Here is a 13,521-nt window from a genome sequence, read left to right as displayed (position 1 = left end):
CGAGAACCATGTCTTGGCTCCTCTGAGTCAGCAAGCTTGAAATGTAAAACTTTTAAAATTCAAATTAATCAAAAAGTTTCTTCCAACAACTAAAGAAACAGCTTCACAAGAATATAAATGATGCATGAAACTTGTATCTATAAAGATGTATGTGATAAGAAAAGATGGCTGCCAGGCAGTTTTTGATCTGATGGACCTCAGTCATCCCTTGAGAAGACAAAGCACCCCATATCAGCCCATATCGACAAGTCTTTGCAGCTCCAGCTTCCTGCAGTAGGATGACTGAATGCAAATGCCCTCTAATTGAACAGCAGATGATATAGAGAGAAATAAAACACAGAACAAGATTTTAGTCAGCATCCCATTCAGGATAGGATCAATACCTATATAGTAACAGGGATTGTCAAATTAAATTTAAGTTGTTAGAAATGATTACTAGTAGTCAGATGAAATGGCTCGGCTTCGTGATGGGTGGGGGTGAAATTAAGCTTCGTGGGGAGCGAGTCACCCAGGGAATGGGTGATCAACGTGGCCCAGGCTGAAGGAATCAATATCACAAAGAGAAGGACTTTGATAATCCTCCCTAACAGGTCTTTGTGTTTTTTGGGGCAACGGCATGCTAGAGTACAGATAAAACCTATGTCACAAACACGCACACAAACACACACACACACACACACACACACACACACACGCACACACACACACACACACATACTGTATAAACCGAGGTGTACAGAAAGGCCAGTGACCATCCAGTCAAACTCAGCCAAAGCAGCCAGCCGAGCATGTACAGCAAAACACAGACTCAGCAGGAACATTTAATCTTCTTCAGCTTTAATATGTCTCAGGTCTTAAGACTGAGACCCAGGAAGTCTAGGCAAAAATCAAATTTGAACAAAAAAAAGTTTCTGTTCAAAAAATGCCTTTTCTCTGCTATATTTGGAGCCGCGCTTCCCCCACTGTCTCTTTTCTGCAGCAAGGACGATCTTTTAACACAGCTTAGATGTGATTTCTATCTGTTACTTTCTATTAATTGCTCATCAAGTTTGCAATTGTGCCATCACTGGTTTTACTGGTTTTACTAATTTCTAAGAACAGATGCCAGTAAGCAGCAATCTGTGGCAAAATCTTAGAAGAAAGATACACAAATTCTGTCCAGTCTAATGAGAAAATAATTTTTATCTGTTACTCTTTTGCCAGTTTGAGCTTTTGCTGTTAATTTAACCTCCCAACATGGGGCCGTTAACGATTAATTAGTTCTTACAATTTAACCATTATGCTTTTGTGGAAAAAGATTTGGGGGATAGCACATTGAACAGGGGTTGGTACACAGAAAAAGGAAGCTTAGCTGTGCACTTTTAAAGAAATTAAAGTTAATTTAAAATATAACTGTTATTGCAGCCAATTCAATGAGATGGCAGCAACAATCAATCCAAAGAAACAACTCAGGTATTGACCTCCAGTAATAGTCTAATCTTTTATGCATTTCCTGCTGTCAACAAATGTTAAGGAGATGGTTTATCATGTTTCCTATACCTCATAAAACAACAAACCTGGTAGAAAATATTTAAATGTGCACCACTGTTAGTCAATTAATTACTCTGTTTCCATTTTCAACATTACAAAAAAGGCTTAAATGTCACATTAATTTTACAATCAAATAATAAAGAAAAAAAAAAACAGCTCAAAGGGACATTTGATCCCAAGGCCATTAAAAATGCTCGTACTAAATAAATGCAACATTGCATAACACCTGTACACATGCAAAATATTAAAGGTAGCACATGAAGCAACATCACAGTAAAGCCGAGAGGTCACAGAAAACCCAACCCCTAAAAGGCCAATTCAGGATTCTCAAAGGGACATTCTGTTAGAAGGTTATAGCGGGTAATATCCTATCCTCCACCAGATACTTCTCAATTACCCATGAGCTTCAGCCTTCTTGGCCAACCAGTCTGGATTTATAGTAATAATTTACTGTTGGTAGTTTTCTACTGCAGCAGAGGTATTATAACCTTTTAATAGAACCTCACTTAAAAAAATCCTGAACTATCCCTTTAAAGTTTGCTTAGGAACAATAATGTTTATCAGTCAACTACAGTAACAATAAAGAAAGTTGGACTGAGCAAAGCTTTGTGTTGCCATTTTTCAGTTGGTATAAGGTATGTAGTTGGCTATACGTTACACCCTAAGTTGCTACTGTGGTCATAATGTAATAAGCATTGAAATCCTTTTGAGCACACCTACAAACAACTTTAGCCCTCTCTCAAGGGTGGTTTGTTACTTGCTTAAAAATATGTGGCTTTATTGCCAATGTTTTGAAACACCGCAAAAATCAACCACTGCTTGCTTTTAGAAATCTGTGCTTTACAGTATAGAGCAATCCTCAATTCTGTTATGTTATTCCACTCCTCTCATGGCAGCTGCCTCCTCTCACTTATGTATAGTCTGCTGTCTTACTGCAATATCTCACCTCCCACAAGACTTCAAGGTGCATTTTTTTTCAGGGAGACTTCAGTAGAAATCTTTTCCATAATGTTGTGAGACACTTACAGTAAAAATCTGAGCCATTCAAACTAAAGTGCTCTTCTGTGCAGCACAGTCCTTTGTTACTAGACTGCAGTTGTTTGGCTGATGTTATGGCATGTACATTAAATATGAGTTAAGCTGACATTTTTCTTATGTTTTTATAATGATTTATATAATCATTTTCTATCCTTTTTTATTTTAAAATTTAAAAAGACAAATCTTTTTACAATCATTTTTCAAACCATATTTATACGATTTATAACCATATTTATACAATTTGTATGAGGTAATGTTGGTAACACTCTTCAGTAGGGAAGAAGACTCAAAATTTGGTCTCTTTAGTATCAATAAGGTGTTTACACATAAAATTAAAAAGAGACTGAGGAAATTATTCAAAAAGAAACTGACTTGATTTTTATGAGTTGATGAGACAATGCAGCTCATTCAGGCTACAAGAGAGTGTGAGATTGAAAGGAGTACAGCAAGGGAATACAAAAGAGAGTGTCTGTTTGAGCATTGCTAGCTGTACTATCCATGCTAATCACTAATACAAAATACTAAATGCTGTAAATCAATACACATATCCAACCATTTTCTTTACCTACCAAGTCCTAAGGTCCTAGGGTCAAGGGAGCAAGTCCAGAAGCCATAATACATAACGCAGAGACAGTAACCTAATGTGAAATAAGACAAAAAAAAATACTTACCCAGTTTTGGCAAAGTTGGTCCAGTAGGTCATAACCACAGCACTGAGCATGACATCATTCTTGGAGAAGTTACATGGGAAAAGATCGGTGGGACCAATCATAGGAATTCCAAAGACATATGGCACTTCATCCCCGTGGGCCGCATCTGACCACGCAGGCTTCATAAGACTCTGGCAGTGGTGGTAGAATGCGTAGAAGTAGGTTGGTGAGCCATAGCGAGCGTGGAGATCAGCCGTCACCACCGACGGCTCCACCCATTGGTGGTCGGTAAAAAGAGCCACAAGTGTTTTGCGCCTAGTCTCCGGATTGTCTCTGTCGGCCCAGTCCGTGTACATGAACTTAATGGTCTCCCTAAGAGTGTCCTTTCCATCTGGGTATCCATACAAGCTGTCCACAAAATCCGACACAGAAAAGTCAAAGTCATTTCCAGAAACACCATCCTCCGAATCCACCACGTTCTCTACAAACCGCAGGCCTTCGCCCTGATTCACCCCAAGCATTATGTCATAATTGAGAAACTCGCCCTGCTCCATTAGAATCTCAGGGTCGTCTGGAATAACATCGCCATCGATTACAGGTCCAAAGGCCACGTGGTACCTCGCCGGTTGTATGTCCTGCTCCACCAGCTCCCTGGAGCTCTTCTTCCGTAGACAGTCCACCATGTCTGAAGTGTCGAGGACATTACAGCCCACCTTCTCTGCCAGGAGACGGGTGTACTTGACCGGCTGGTAGTTCACTGCCCAGCTGGAGAGGGCTGACCCACTCTGAATGATAGCTCTGTGGAAGAGACCTGCACAAGGACACAGGGAGAAGAGATAGGAGGGTGTTTAATGTGTCATTATTAAGGATGATGATTCAGTTATGCGTTGCTTTACATGAGAGTTGTTAATTTTGTTGCTGCCATGATCAAAAGCGGGCTGTCAGGCACACAGCAGATAAGAATAACAAAAGCCAGACAGAACAAGTCCTTGTTGCCACACAGAACAATAATGGAATCATTGCTGTGATAATAAATGTGCAGATGGCCTGGTCTCACAGACAGAAGGAAGAAACAGCAGTCTGTCTGTCTTACTTTCTTCTTCCGTCTTTTGTTGCATGGTCTTTTGGAAATGTTAGCAAATGCTGCTAATGTAGGTTCATAACCTTTGTTATGCACATAAAGTGCATCCCAACAAGCAACTTATGTTACATCAAAATATAAATAATTGTATTAAAATTGTTTGATTTATTTGAAGCGGCCCTAAAGATTATAAAGGATTAAAAACCTTGTGTATCTAAGATATATATTAATGATACACTGCAATTCAGTGGGTCAGTAAGAGTTCTTGGATGAATGATAACCTGCCAAACCTTCTCCTTCTTCCACCCCACAGACAACCAAATCCATGGCCACTGCCACAGACTTTATGAACTGAAAACATTGGTCTGATATAAATGATCTGAATGGATGCATTTATCATTGTGGAGTAATTCATTCCAGGTATGAACAGTCTATATATCGGTAAGCTTTGTGGTTTTTAGAAATAGAATATGTGTTTAATAAATCTAAAATTGTGTTTGAAAGAATTTTAAAGTGTAGGATAATTTAAGCATTATCTAACCTGTCTAAATATGTAGGGTTTTGAGGTGTAGGGAAATCCAGTCCACTCTAATTTAGCACCAAACTTGGAATCCAACTTCAAGGCCATCACGTGTGCCTCAATATTTTCTTACAGTGCTCACTGTGGACATGAAAATACATGACAGAAACCATTTTCAGTGTGTAACTGATAGATTGTTCTTTCTTTTTGTCTTGTGGTGTCCACCTGTGGTCTGCCACCCAGACCCAGGCTTTATTTATCGACACTGCAATAAGTACATTCCTAGGTGAAAAGAAATTCTGGAGCACCCACACTGCTAATGTATGAAATACAGTCAACAACACTTAGGCTGTTGTTTAAAATGTTTCATGTTTTTATTTGAAGTTGCAGGTTGTGAATCAGCAGTAGGTTCAATTAATAATTATAGCAGGATGCTAATATGATAATGTCATCATTGTGTATCTCGCAGAGTGCAAAAATAGTAATGCTATCAAGTTGTTTACCTTCATTAAAAACCTTGCTGGGTAACCTGTTTATTTTATAGTCTAATAACATTTCCTTAAAAATGTCTTTAATGAAGTAATTTTGGCCTATGTAAGTTAAACCTTTTAAAATAGGAACACATACACACTTATGATCTTCCCTTTTTTAACAATGCAGAGAACATTAGAGCAGCTGCCTTTCAATTGGTAATTTTTAACTTTTTTAAAGTTTCCCTGCATTAGTTAACCCATATACATATGTATGACAATCTGTCAAAACAAACTGCATGCTGACTGGTGGGAGATCTGACTGAAATGAGTTTTTTTATTTTTTATTTCATGCATGAGCTAGTTGCCATTGATAAAAATCAGCAAATTTTCCCTTAATTGGGTCTGACAAAGAGGAATCTAATATTTCTTTCTGTTATAAAATCAGAATCAGAAAAAACTTGATTGCCAAGTAGTCTTTCACATGTACGAGGAATTTGCTTTGGTGGTAAGGTGCTACACATACTGGTCCTTCTCAAAATATTAGCATATTGTGATAAAGTTCATTATTTTCCATAATGTCATGATGAAAATTTAACATTCATATATTTTAGATTCATTGCACACTAACTGAAATATTTCAGGTCTTTTATTGTCTTAATACGAATGATTTTGGCATACAGCTCATGAAAACCCAAAATTCCTATCTCACAAAATTAGCATATCATTAAAAGGGTCTCTAAACGAGCTATGAACCTAATCATCTGAATCAACGAGTTAACTCTAAACACCTGCAAAAGATTCCTGAGGTCTTTAAAACTTCCAGCCTGGTTCATCACTCAAAACCCCAATCATGGGTAAGACTGCTGACTTGACTGCTGTCCAGAAGGCCACTATTGACACCTTCAAGCAAGAGGGTAAGACACAGAAATAAATTTCTGAACGAATAGGCTGTTCCCAGAGTGCTGTATCAAGGCACCTCAGTGGGAAGTCTGTGGGAAGGAAAAAGTGTGGCAGAAAACGCTGCACAATGAGAAGAGGTGACCGGACCCTGAGGAAGATTGTGGAGAAGGGCCGATTCCAGACCTTGGGGGACCTGCGGAAGCAGTGGACTGAGTCTGGAGTAGAAACATCCAGAGCCACCGTGCACAGGTGTGTGCAGGAAATGGGCTACAGGTGCCGTATTCCCCAGGTCAAGCCACTTTTGAACCAGAAACAGCGGCAGAAACGCCTGACCTGGGCTACAGAGAAGCAGCACTGGACTGTTGCTCAGTGGTCCAAAGTACTTTTTTCGGATGAAAGCAAATTCTGCATGTCATTCGGAAATCAAGGTGCCAGAGTCTGGAGGAAGACTGGGGAGAAGGAAATGCCAAAATGCCAGAAGTCCAGTGTCAAGTACCCACAGTCAGTGATGGTCTGGGGTGCCGTGTCAGCTGCTGGTGTTGGTCCACTGTGTTTTATCAAGGGCAGGGTCAATGCAGCTAGCTATCAGGAGATTTTGGAGCACTTCATGCTTCCATCTGCTGAAAAGCTTTATGGAGATGAAGATTTCATTTTTCAGCACGACCTTGCACCTGCTCACAGTGCCAAAACCACTGGTAAATGGTTTACTGACCATGGTATCACTGTGCTCAATTGGCCTGCCAACTCTCCTGACCTGAACCCCATAGAGAATCTGTGGGATATCGTGAAGAGAACGTTGAGAGACTCAAGACCCAACACTCTGGATGAGCTAAAGGCCGCTATCGAAGCATCCTGGGCCTCCATAAGACCTCAGCAGTGCCACAGGTTGATTGCCTCCATGCCACGCCGCATTGAAGCAGTCATTTCTGCAAAAGGATTCCCGACCAAGTATTGAGTGCATAACTGTACATGATTATTTGAAGGTTGACGTTTTTTGTATTAAAAACACTTTTCTTTTATTGGTCGGATGAAATATGCCAATTTTGTGAGATAGGAATGTTGGGTTTTCATGAGCTGTATGCCAAAATCATCCGTATTAAGACAATAAAAGACCTGAAATATTTCAGTTAGTGTGTAATGAATCTAAAATATATGAATGTTAAATTTTCATCATGACATTATGGAAAATAATGAACTTTATCACAATATGTTAATATTTTGAGAAGGACCTGTAGACAAACATACAGCTGACACATATAAATTTGGAAATATGTAGTTGAAAACAAAAACAAGTTGTGTAGGAATGTTATGAGAAAAGTAGAGCACCGTGGCAAATTTTAAAAATATACAATAACAACAATATAGAATTAAATGAAATAGTATTTACATGACCTCAGATATTCATACTAATTGCATGGGGGAAAGTGTCAGTGTGGGACCAGGGCCTTATTAATGAGGCTAGCTGAAGATAGGAAGAAACTGTTTTTGTGGAGGGAGGTTTCGATCCTAATGGACCACAGCCTCCTGCTAGAGGGGAGAGTCTGAAACAGATTGTGTCCAGGGTGGGAGGGGTCAGCTCTAATCTTTCCTGCTTGCCTCCGAATCCTGGAGGCATGCAGTTCCTGAAGAGAAGGAAGATTGCAGTGAATCACTCTCTCTGCAGAGCGAATGATACGCTACAGCCACCCTTGTCCCTAAAGGTGACAGCAGCGTACCAGATGGTGATGGAGGAGGTGAGGATGGACTCAATGATGGCGGAGCAGAAGTGCACCATCATTGTCTTTGGCAGGCTGAACTTCTTCAGCTGCCGCAGTAAGTAAATTCAGTACAAATAAGTGTGTACATGTTCTTTACATGAAACCTGGTAATCAGCCGAAATAAGAAATAAAGACATCTGCAGCAATAAATCTGGTGCGGGGTGCAGGGTAGGTGGCGAGTAACTCGGAAGAAAAATTAGCAGAAGCAGAGCTGACTGGCTACTGTAAGGACTTGGTTCTAGTGATGTTTGTGTTATTTTCTTAATTACCAGTGTTATGGCTTAAACTATAAGAAGAGCCCAATCATAGAAAAGCCTCTACTCGGGGATTGTTTGCTCTCTAATGATGCTTTGGGTTTTTCCTTCCATATTGTTCTTCTCAGGGTAGCATAAATTGAAAGAACATCAAACATTATAACTAAAGACACAGATTCTGCATTAAGAGGTCATAACAGATGCAAACACACTTATGCAAACACATTCTTAAACACACATGGTTCAGCATTGCATATGCTTTACTTAATTTTTTTACCTTAAAGATTTTAAATTCTGCAGAAGCTTGTGGGTGTATTTCTATAAATAAAATGAGACTCCTCCTCACTACACTTGCAGTAAGAACTGAACTGCACCTTTTTATCCGGTTATGCAGACTGCTGGCACACAATGAAAAGCCAAACTGAAAAGAAAGCCAGGTTCTATTGCTTGTATGTAACAGAAATAGATACATGTTGAACTACAAAGAACTTTTATTATGTGACTACATGTTGGTTTTGTGCTTCTGAGTGGGTGGTTTTTGTACAGGGTGTTTCAGAGACCGTGACACTAAAATCTACTGTTTATTCAGAAGTGTTACTATAACTGCACATATTGTTGGGTTATAATCTCAAATTTCTATGTATTTTATCAGAACTTTATGTGAAGCACCAACACAATGTCAGACATAGCTGTGAAAAGGAAGTAAAATCATGCATAGTTTTCAATTATTGTAACAAAAAATACATCGTCCATCCATCCATCCATCCATCCTGTATCTGCAATCTCATTATTGGATTACCATGGCCTCAGATGTGGAGGTGCAGATCCTTATGCCAGAAACTTCACACTCTGCTGGGAACCGCTCCAGTGAAAGTCAGAGATTATGGTGTTATGATGCTAACAGGACAACATCATCCTCAAATAGCAAAAACAGAATCCAGAGGTCACCGAACATGACCCCTTCTGCCCCCTGGCTGCACTGACAAATTCTGTCCATAAAAGTTATGAACACAATTGGTGACAAATAAATAAATAAATGAATTGGTAAAATAATAAATAAATAAATAAACAAATAGAAAGTGTGCATCTGTATTCAGACTAGTGAACTGTGTCATGAATACCAAGGAACACAGCAGACAGGTCAGGAATAAAGTTTTGGAAAAGCTCCCACAGAGAACTGTTTAATCCAAAAATGGAAAAGAGTATGGCACAGCTACAAACCTACAAGGACATGGCCATCCACCTAACATGAGAGGTTGGGCATGGAGATCATTAATCAGAGAAGCAGCCAAGAGGTTCATGGTAACGCTGGAGGAGATGCAGAGATCCACAGCTCAGGAGGGAGAATCTGTCGAAAGGACAATTATTAGGCCTTGCCTCCACAAATCTGGCCTTTATGAAGGAGAGGAAAGAAGAAAGCCTTTGTTGAAAGAAAGTTATAAGAGGTTTCTTTACAGTTTACCTTAGACCATGTAGGGGGATAGCAAACATGTAGATGAAACTGCACTGGTTAAATGAGAGAAAAATTTAATTTTCTGGTTGTGACAGTATCATGATGTGGGATGATTGTCTTCAGCAGGGACAGGGAAACTGTTTAGAGCTGAACATTAATGTAGCTAAATAAAGGGCAATTCAGGAAGAAACCCTGAACATACCAGCTGTAAAATGCTTGAGATCGGATTTAGTAGCAGGTTATGATTAAAACACACAGTAGTCATCTATTAGAATGTCCCAATCAAAGTCCAGACCTAAATCCAGTTGAGAATATATTTGCAATTGTTGTTAACAATTTCATTCTTTAGATTTCCAAAGCTGGTAGAGACATAACTAATTAAACATGGAACCACCAGTGCAGTAAAATGTGGTTCAACAAAGTATTGATGTGTGAACCCAAATGCATATTACACTTTTTAGATTTTTCTTTGTAAAAAAAACAAAACCATATTTATAGCCTACTGTTGTTCTATCACATAAAATCCCAATAAGTGACAAAATATAAAAAAGCTGAAAATTCAACATGATTATTATAAACAGTAGATTTGAATCAAGCAATAATAGTTTTGTGTTTAATTTTCAAAATGTGAATGTCAGTGTTCAGTCAAAAATAAGATGGGATGCACTGATACTCATATGTCCAGATACTCTCAGTATGGTTATTTGGACTAGTTATTATTTAACATAACTTCAGACAAAATTAAACAAGTCATGAAAAAAGAGCTCGACTTGTGAAACCCCTGAATAAAAAGCACAGCCAATGTGTGGAATGAAAATACTCCATTTGGTGGCAAACAATTGTCGTTCAAACATGCTGGTGAGTTTTCTCTGTTTGTGATACTTCACAATCAGTGTGGGAGGGTATGTTGATATCTTTGTGTTTATGAGGTAAACAGCTGACTTAAGTGCCAAATATATCACTTTGGTAGACCTAATCAGAGACGACAGGGGGCTTATTTTATCTAGGCAAAGAGGAAGTGTTTATTTATTGACCTATTTACAGATATTTGCTCACAAAGAGTAAGAATAACTATTGTATCTGGGTTAGCAAAGTGTGCTCAGTGGATTAGATTGTGTGTTTTTGAACAAATATTTTTAGGTGTGAATATGACTTGACGAATTTCTACAGATCCATTAGTAAATATAATTTTTTACTGATCCTCAAAGTGAAGGATTATTAGATTTTTGCATCATGTGTTTCTTTCTTCATGGATAAAACCATGAGCCTTCTGTGTCCTGCCCCAAAAGTGCCCTTCAAGCTGTCCTCTGGTTGTGCATCTCAGCAGGATGGCGGCCCAGTACCACGCCCCAGAGAGCGGAAGCAGATGTCGAGGGTTTCACCCACTTGAAAGCATTAAAGGGGCAGATCTAAGATGAAAGATGGCCACTCAGAGGCACAGAGCGGGGGGGGTGGGGTGTTTCTGGAGGTTTTAATCCTGCCATCCCTCCTATCTCATCCCCTTTTTCCATCCCTCTCCCCTCCCAGGGCTCTTTATTGGTATTGCCTCTCTTTGCGTCGTTTCAGCTCATATTCTGCGGGGGGCAGGCAGAGAAGCAGTCGTACATTCGGGGAGACGGCCCTAAATCCAAATGTCTGCGAGCGTTGCCACAGCTAGTTCTGGATCGTCTTTGATCAGAAGTTGCTGTAGGAAAACTGCTTCCCACTGAGAAATTCCTATTTCTGCGATTGCCAAGACAATTTGACAGATAAACAAATATCAAATATGTTTTGCTGTAACTTGAAGAGAGCTGCTTCAGTGCAGCTTGGGATGATCCCATGTCTACCTGCACCCAAAACCACCACATGGCTTGCTGAAGGAGGAAGTTGCAGCCAGGGTGACAACGCTAGATGTATTTCTGCTCCGGTTGATGACAGGGCATGAGAGTGGCTGAGCTTTTACTATTGTTTGTCAAGAAACATAAATCCAGCACACATGAGCTGTCAGTGGACCAGTAAATATGTATTAAAACTGTGTGAGATGCGCCCCACGGTGATAGGAAGCACACTGGGGAAGGTCAGAGAGAGAGTGGGGGAAGAGCACAGGCTTTATCACCCACTGAGGGAATCCACTAATTATCCACACAGGGAGGTGTGCGCGTGTGTCAACTTTGATTGATGAGCCGCGGAGATAAGGAATCAGATGATGGACGATAGGCATCACCATGATGAGGGTTAACTATTTGTGATGTTGTTTTGTCTCATTCTGACATTGAGGTAGTAAATGATTTCTCACTCAATATCCAGATAAATTAAGTCGATAGAGCTGCAAGCAAAAACAATGAGCATTCATGTCACATTCATTTTTTTATTTTTTGTTGTAAAAACAACAGATAGCCTTTCCGTTATCTGCCTGTGTTTGACATGTGAGTGCTTGACACCGAAACTGTGAGTAGATTCATCAAACTGCAGTGTCGCAGGCAGATTGAGGTCACGCTGAATTATGACTACAGCTCCGAGGTAATCATTCATTGGGGCCTCGGCTTAAATGCTGCTGCGGTTGCCCTACAGCCACCTCTGTGCTGTGGTTTGCTGACCTCGACTGCTCTGCCCCATTGCTGGACACCTGTTAAATGGACGTTCGGGCCTCAGATTGGTGGAGATCATTTACAGATGAAAGCTGAGGAGGAATAATAAAAAGAATAGCTTGACCTTCTTGTGCAATGACCACTGCAATAGTTCATCCAGAGGCTCAGAAATATGATTATATCTTGTTCTGACAACTACAATATGGATTAAGTACTGATACTAATGAGTTAGCAATGTTGCATCAATGGAGAGAGAATAACAGGATGTGGCAACTGCTGTGCGAAGGTTTAATCTGTGCTAATGGACAGGGATGCTGCTTGTTAGCATTATAAATGTTTGTCCGTTTTACTGTGTGACAGCTGGTGATACATTAGCTGTGAGTTTTATCATTCTGTATTGGTGATATAGCTGACAATAAAGTGCATGCTGTAATATGACTTGAAATAATAAATAATGCACATTAATATATTACTGTAACATCCGTTAGATAAACATGAAAGTTTGGATTGGAAAAGTCTAATTGTTTTTTAACACCTACAATTTTTTAGCACCTTGATAATGTAAAGTGGTAGAAAATAGTTACAATTTTGATACAGATTAAAGGGTGTCTGCGAACACAATCAAACTCACTTTATATATAGTTTGTCAACATGTCATCCAGTTTATCCTCTTCGTTTGGCTATTTTGTTGTTTATCTTTATTTAATCTAAATAAAATCAACCCTTCACACCCGCATGCCTCAGGTGACATCACATAAGGAAAAAGAAAAGTATTCAGAGATGTTTAGAGTGTTTTTTTTCCTCTTTATTTTCAATTACATTCTGGCTTGTGCGTGATTGTGATGGAGTGTGCTGCCCTGTGATGGACTGCTGACCTGTCTGTAACCTGCCTCATGCCCATTGACCACTGGAGACAGGTACCAACCTCTCCGCGCTCTGGCAAGGATTAAGCAAATATAGGTAATGGATGGAGAGTATCAGTGAGATATTCAACCAGAGAGAGCACTGACATGTTGAGACATGCCATCAGTTCATTTAGGCTGTAGGAGGGTAAGAGAGAGCAAACCTTTCAACAGTTAACGGTTAAAATGGTTCTGTTATCTTTATTTTTTAATTTTCAACCTCTGTCTTGGAACATGCTGGATTTGGAAATGGCATTCTTTGAAATAATAAGAAATAAGGTTAGGAATTACATACAAGTACACAGAGCATGTTGTTTTTATGAAGCTAGCCACTGTAACATTTCTTGAGCCTCCTGTGATATCATCAAACCAAAATACACACAAAGCAAATCAAGC

At 39.5% G+C, this 13,521-nt stretch overlaps 1 protein-coding gene across 2 annotated transcripts in view; it reads right to left on the bottom strand.

Annotated features, from left to right (window-relative positions):
• nlgn3a (neuroligin 3a) overlaps positions 1-13,521 on the bottom strand; it is a 247,027-nt gene that overhangs the window by 13,660 nt on the left and 219,846 nt on the right. For both annotated transcript variants that reach the window (XM_047353716.1, XM_047353717.1), the window contains one exon: positions 3,240-4,029. In XM_047353716.1, the coding sequence (XP_047209672.1) occupies positions 3,240-4,029 (790 nt within the window). The remainder of the gene's footprint in view (positions 1-3,239; positions 4,030-13,521) is intronic.

This window comes from Girardinichthys multiradiatus, chromosome 23 (genome assembly GCF_021462225.1).
Source record: "Girardinichthys multiradiatus isolate DD_20200921_A chromosome 23, DD_fGirMul_XY1, whole genome shotgun sequence".
NCBI classification, from domain to species: Eukaryota; Metazoa; Chordata; class Actinopteri; order Cyprinodontiformes; family Goodeidae; genus Girardinichthys; species Girardinichthys multiradiatus.
The sequence above is the reverse complement of the archived record's forward strand: the minus strand, read 5'-3'. Positions and strand labels throughout refer to the sequence as shown.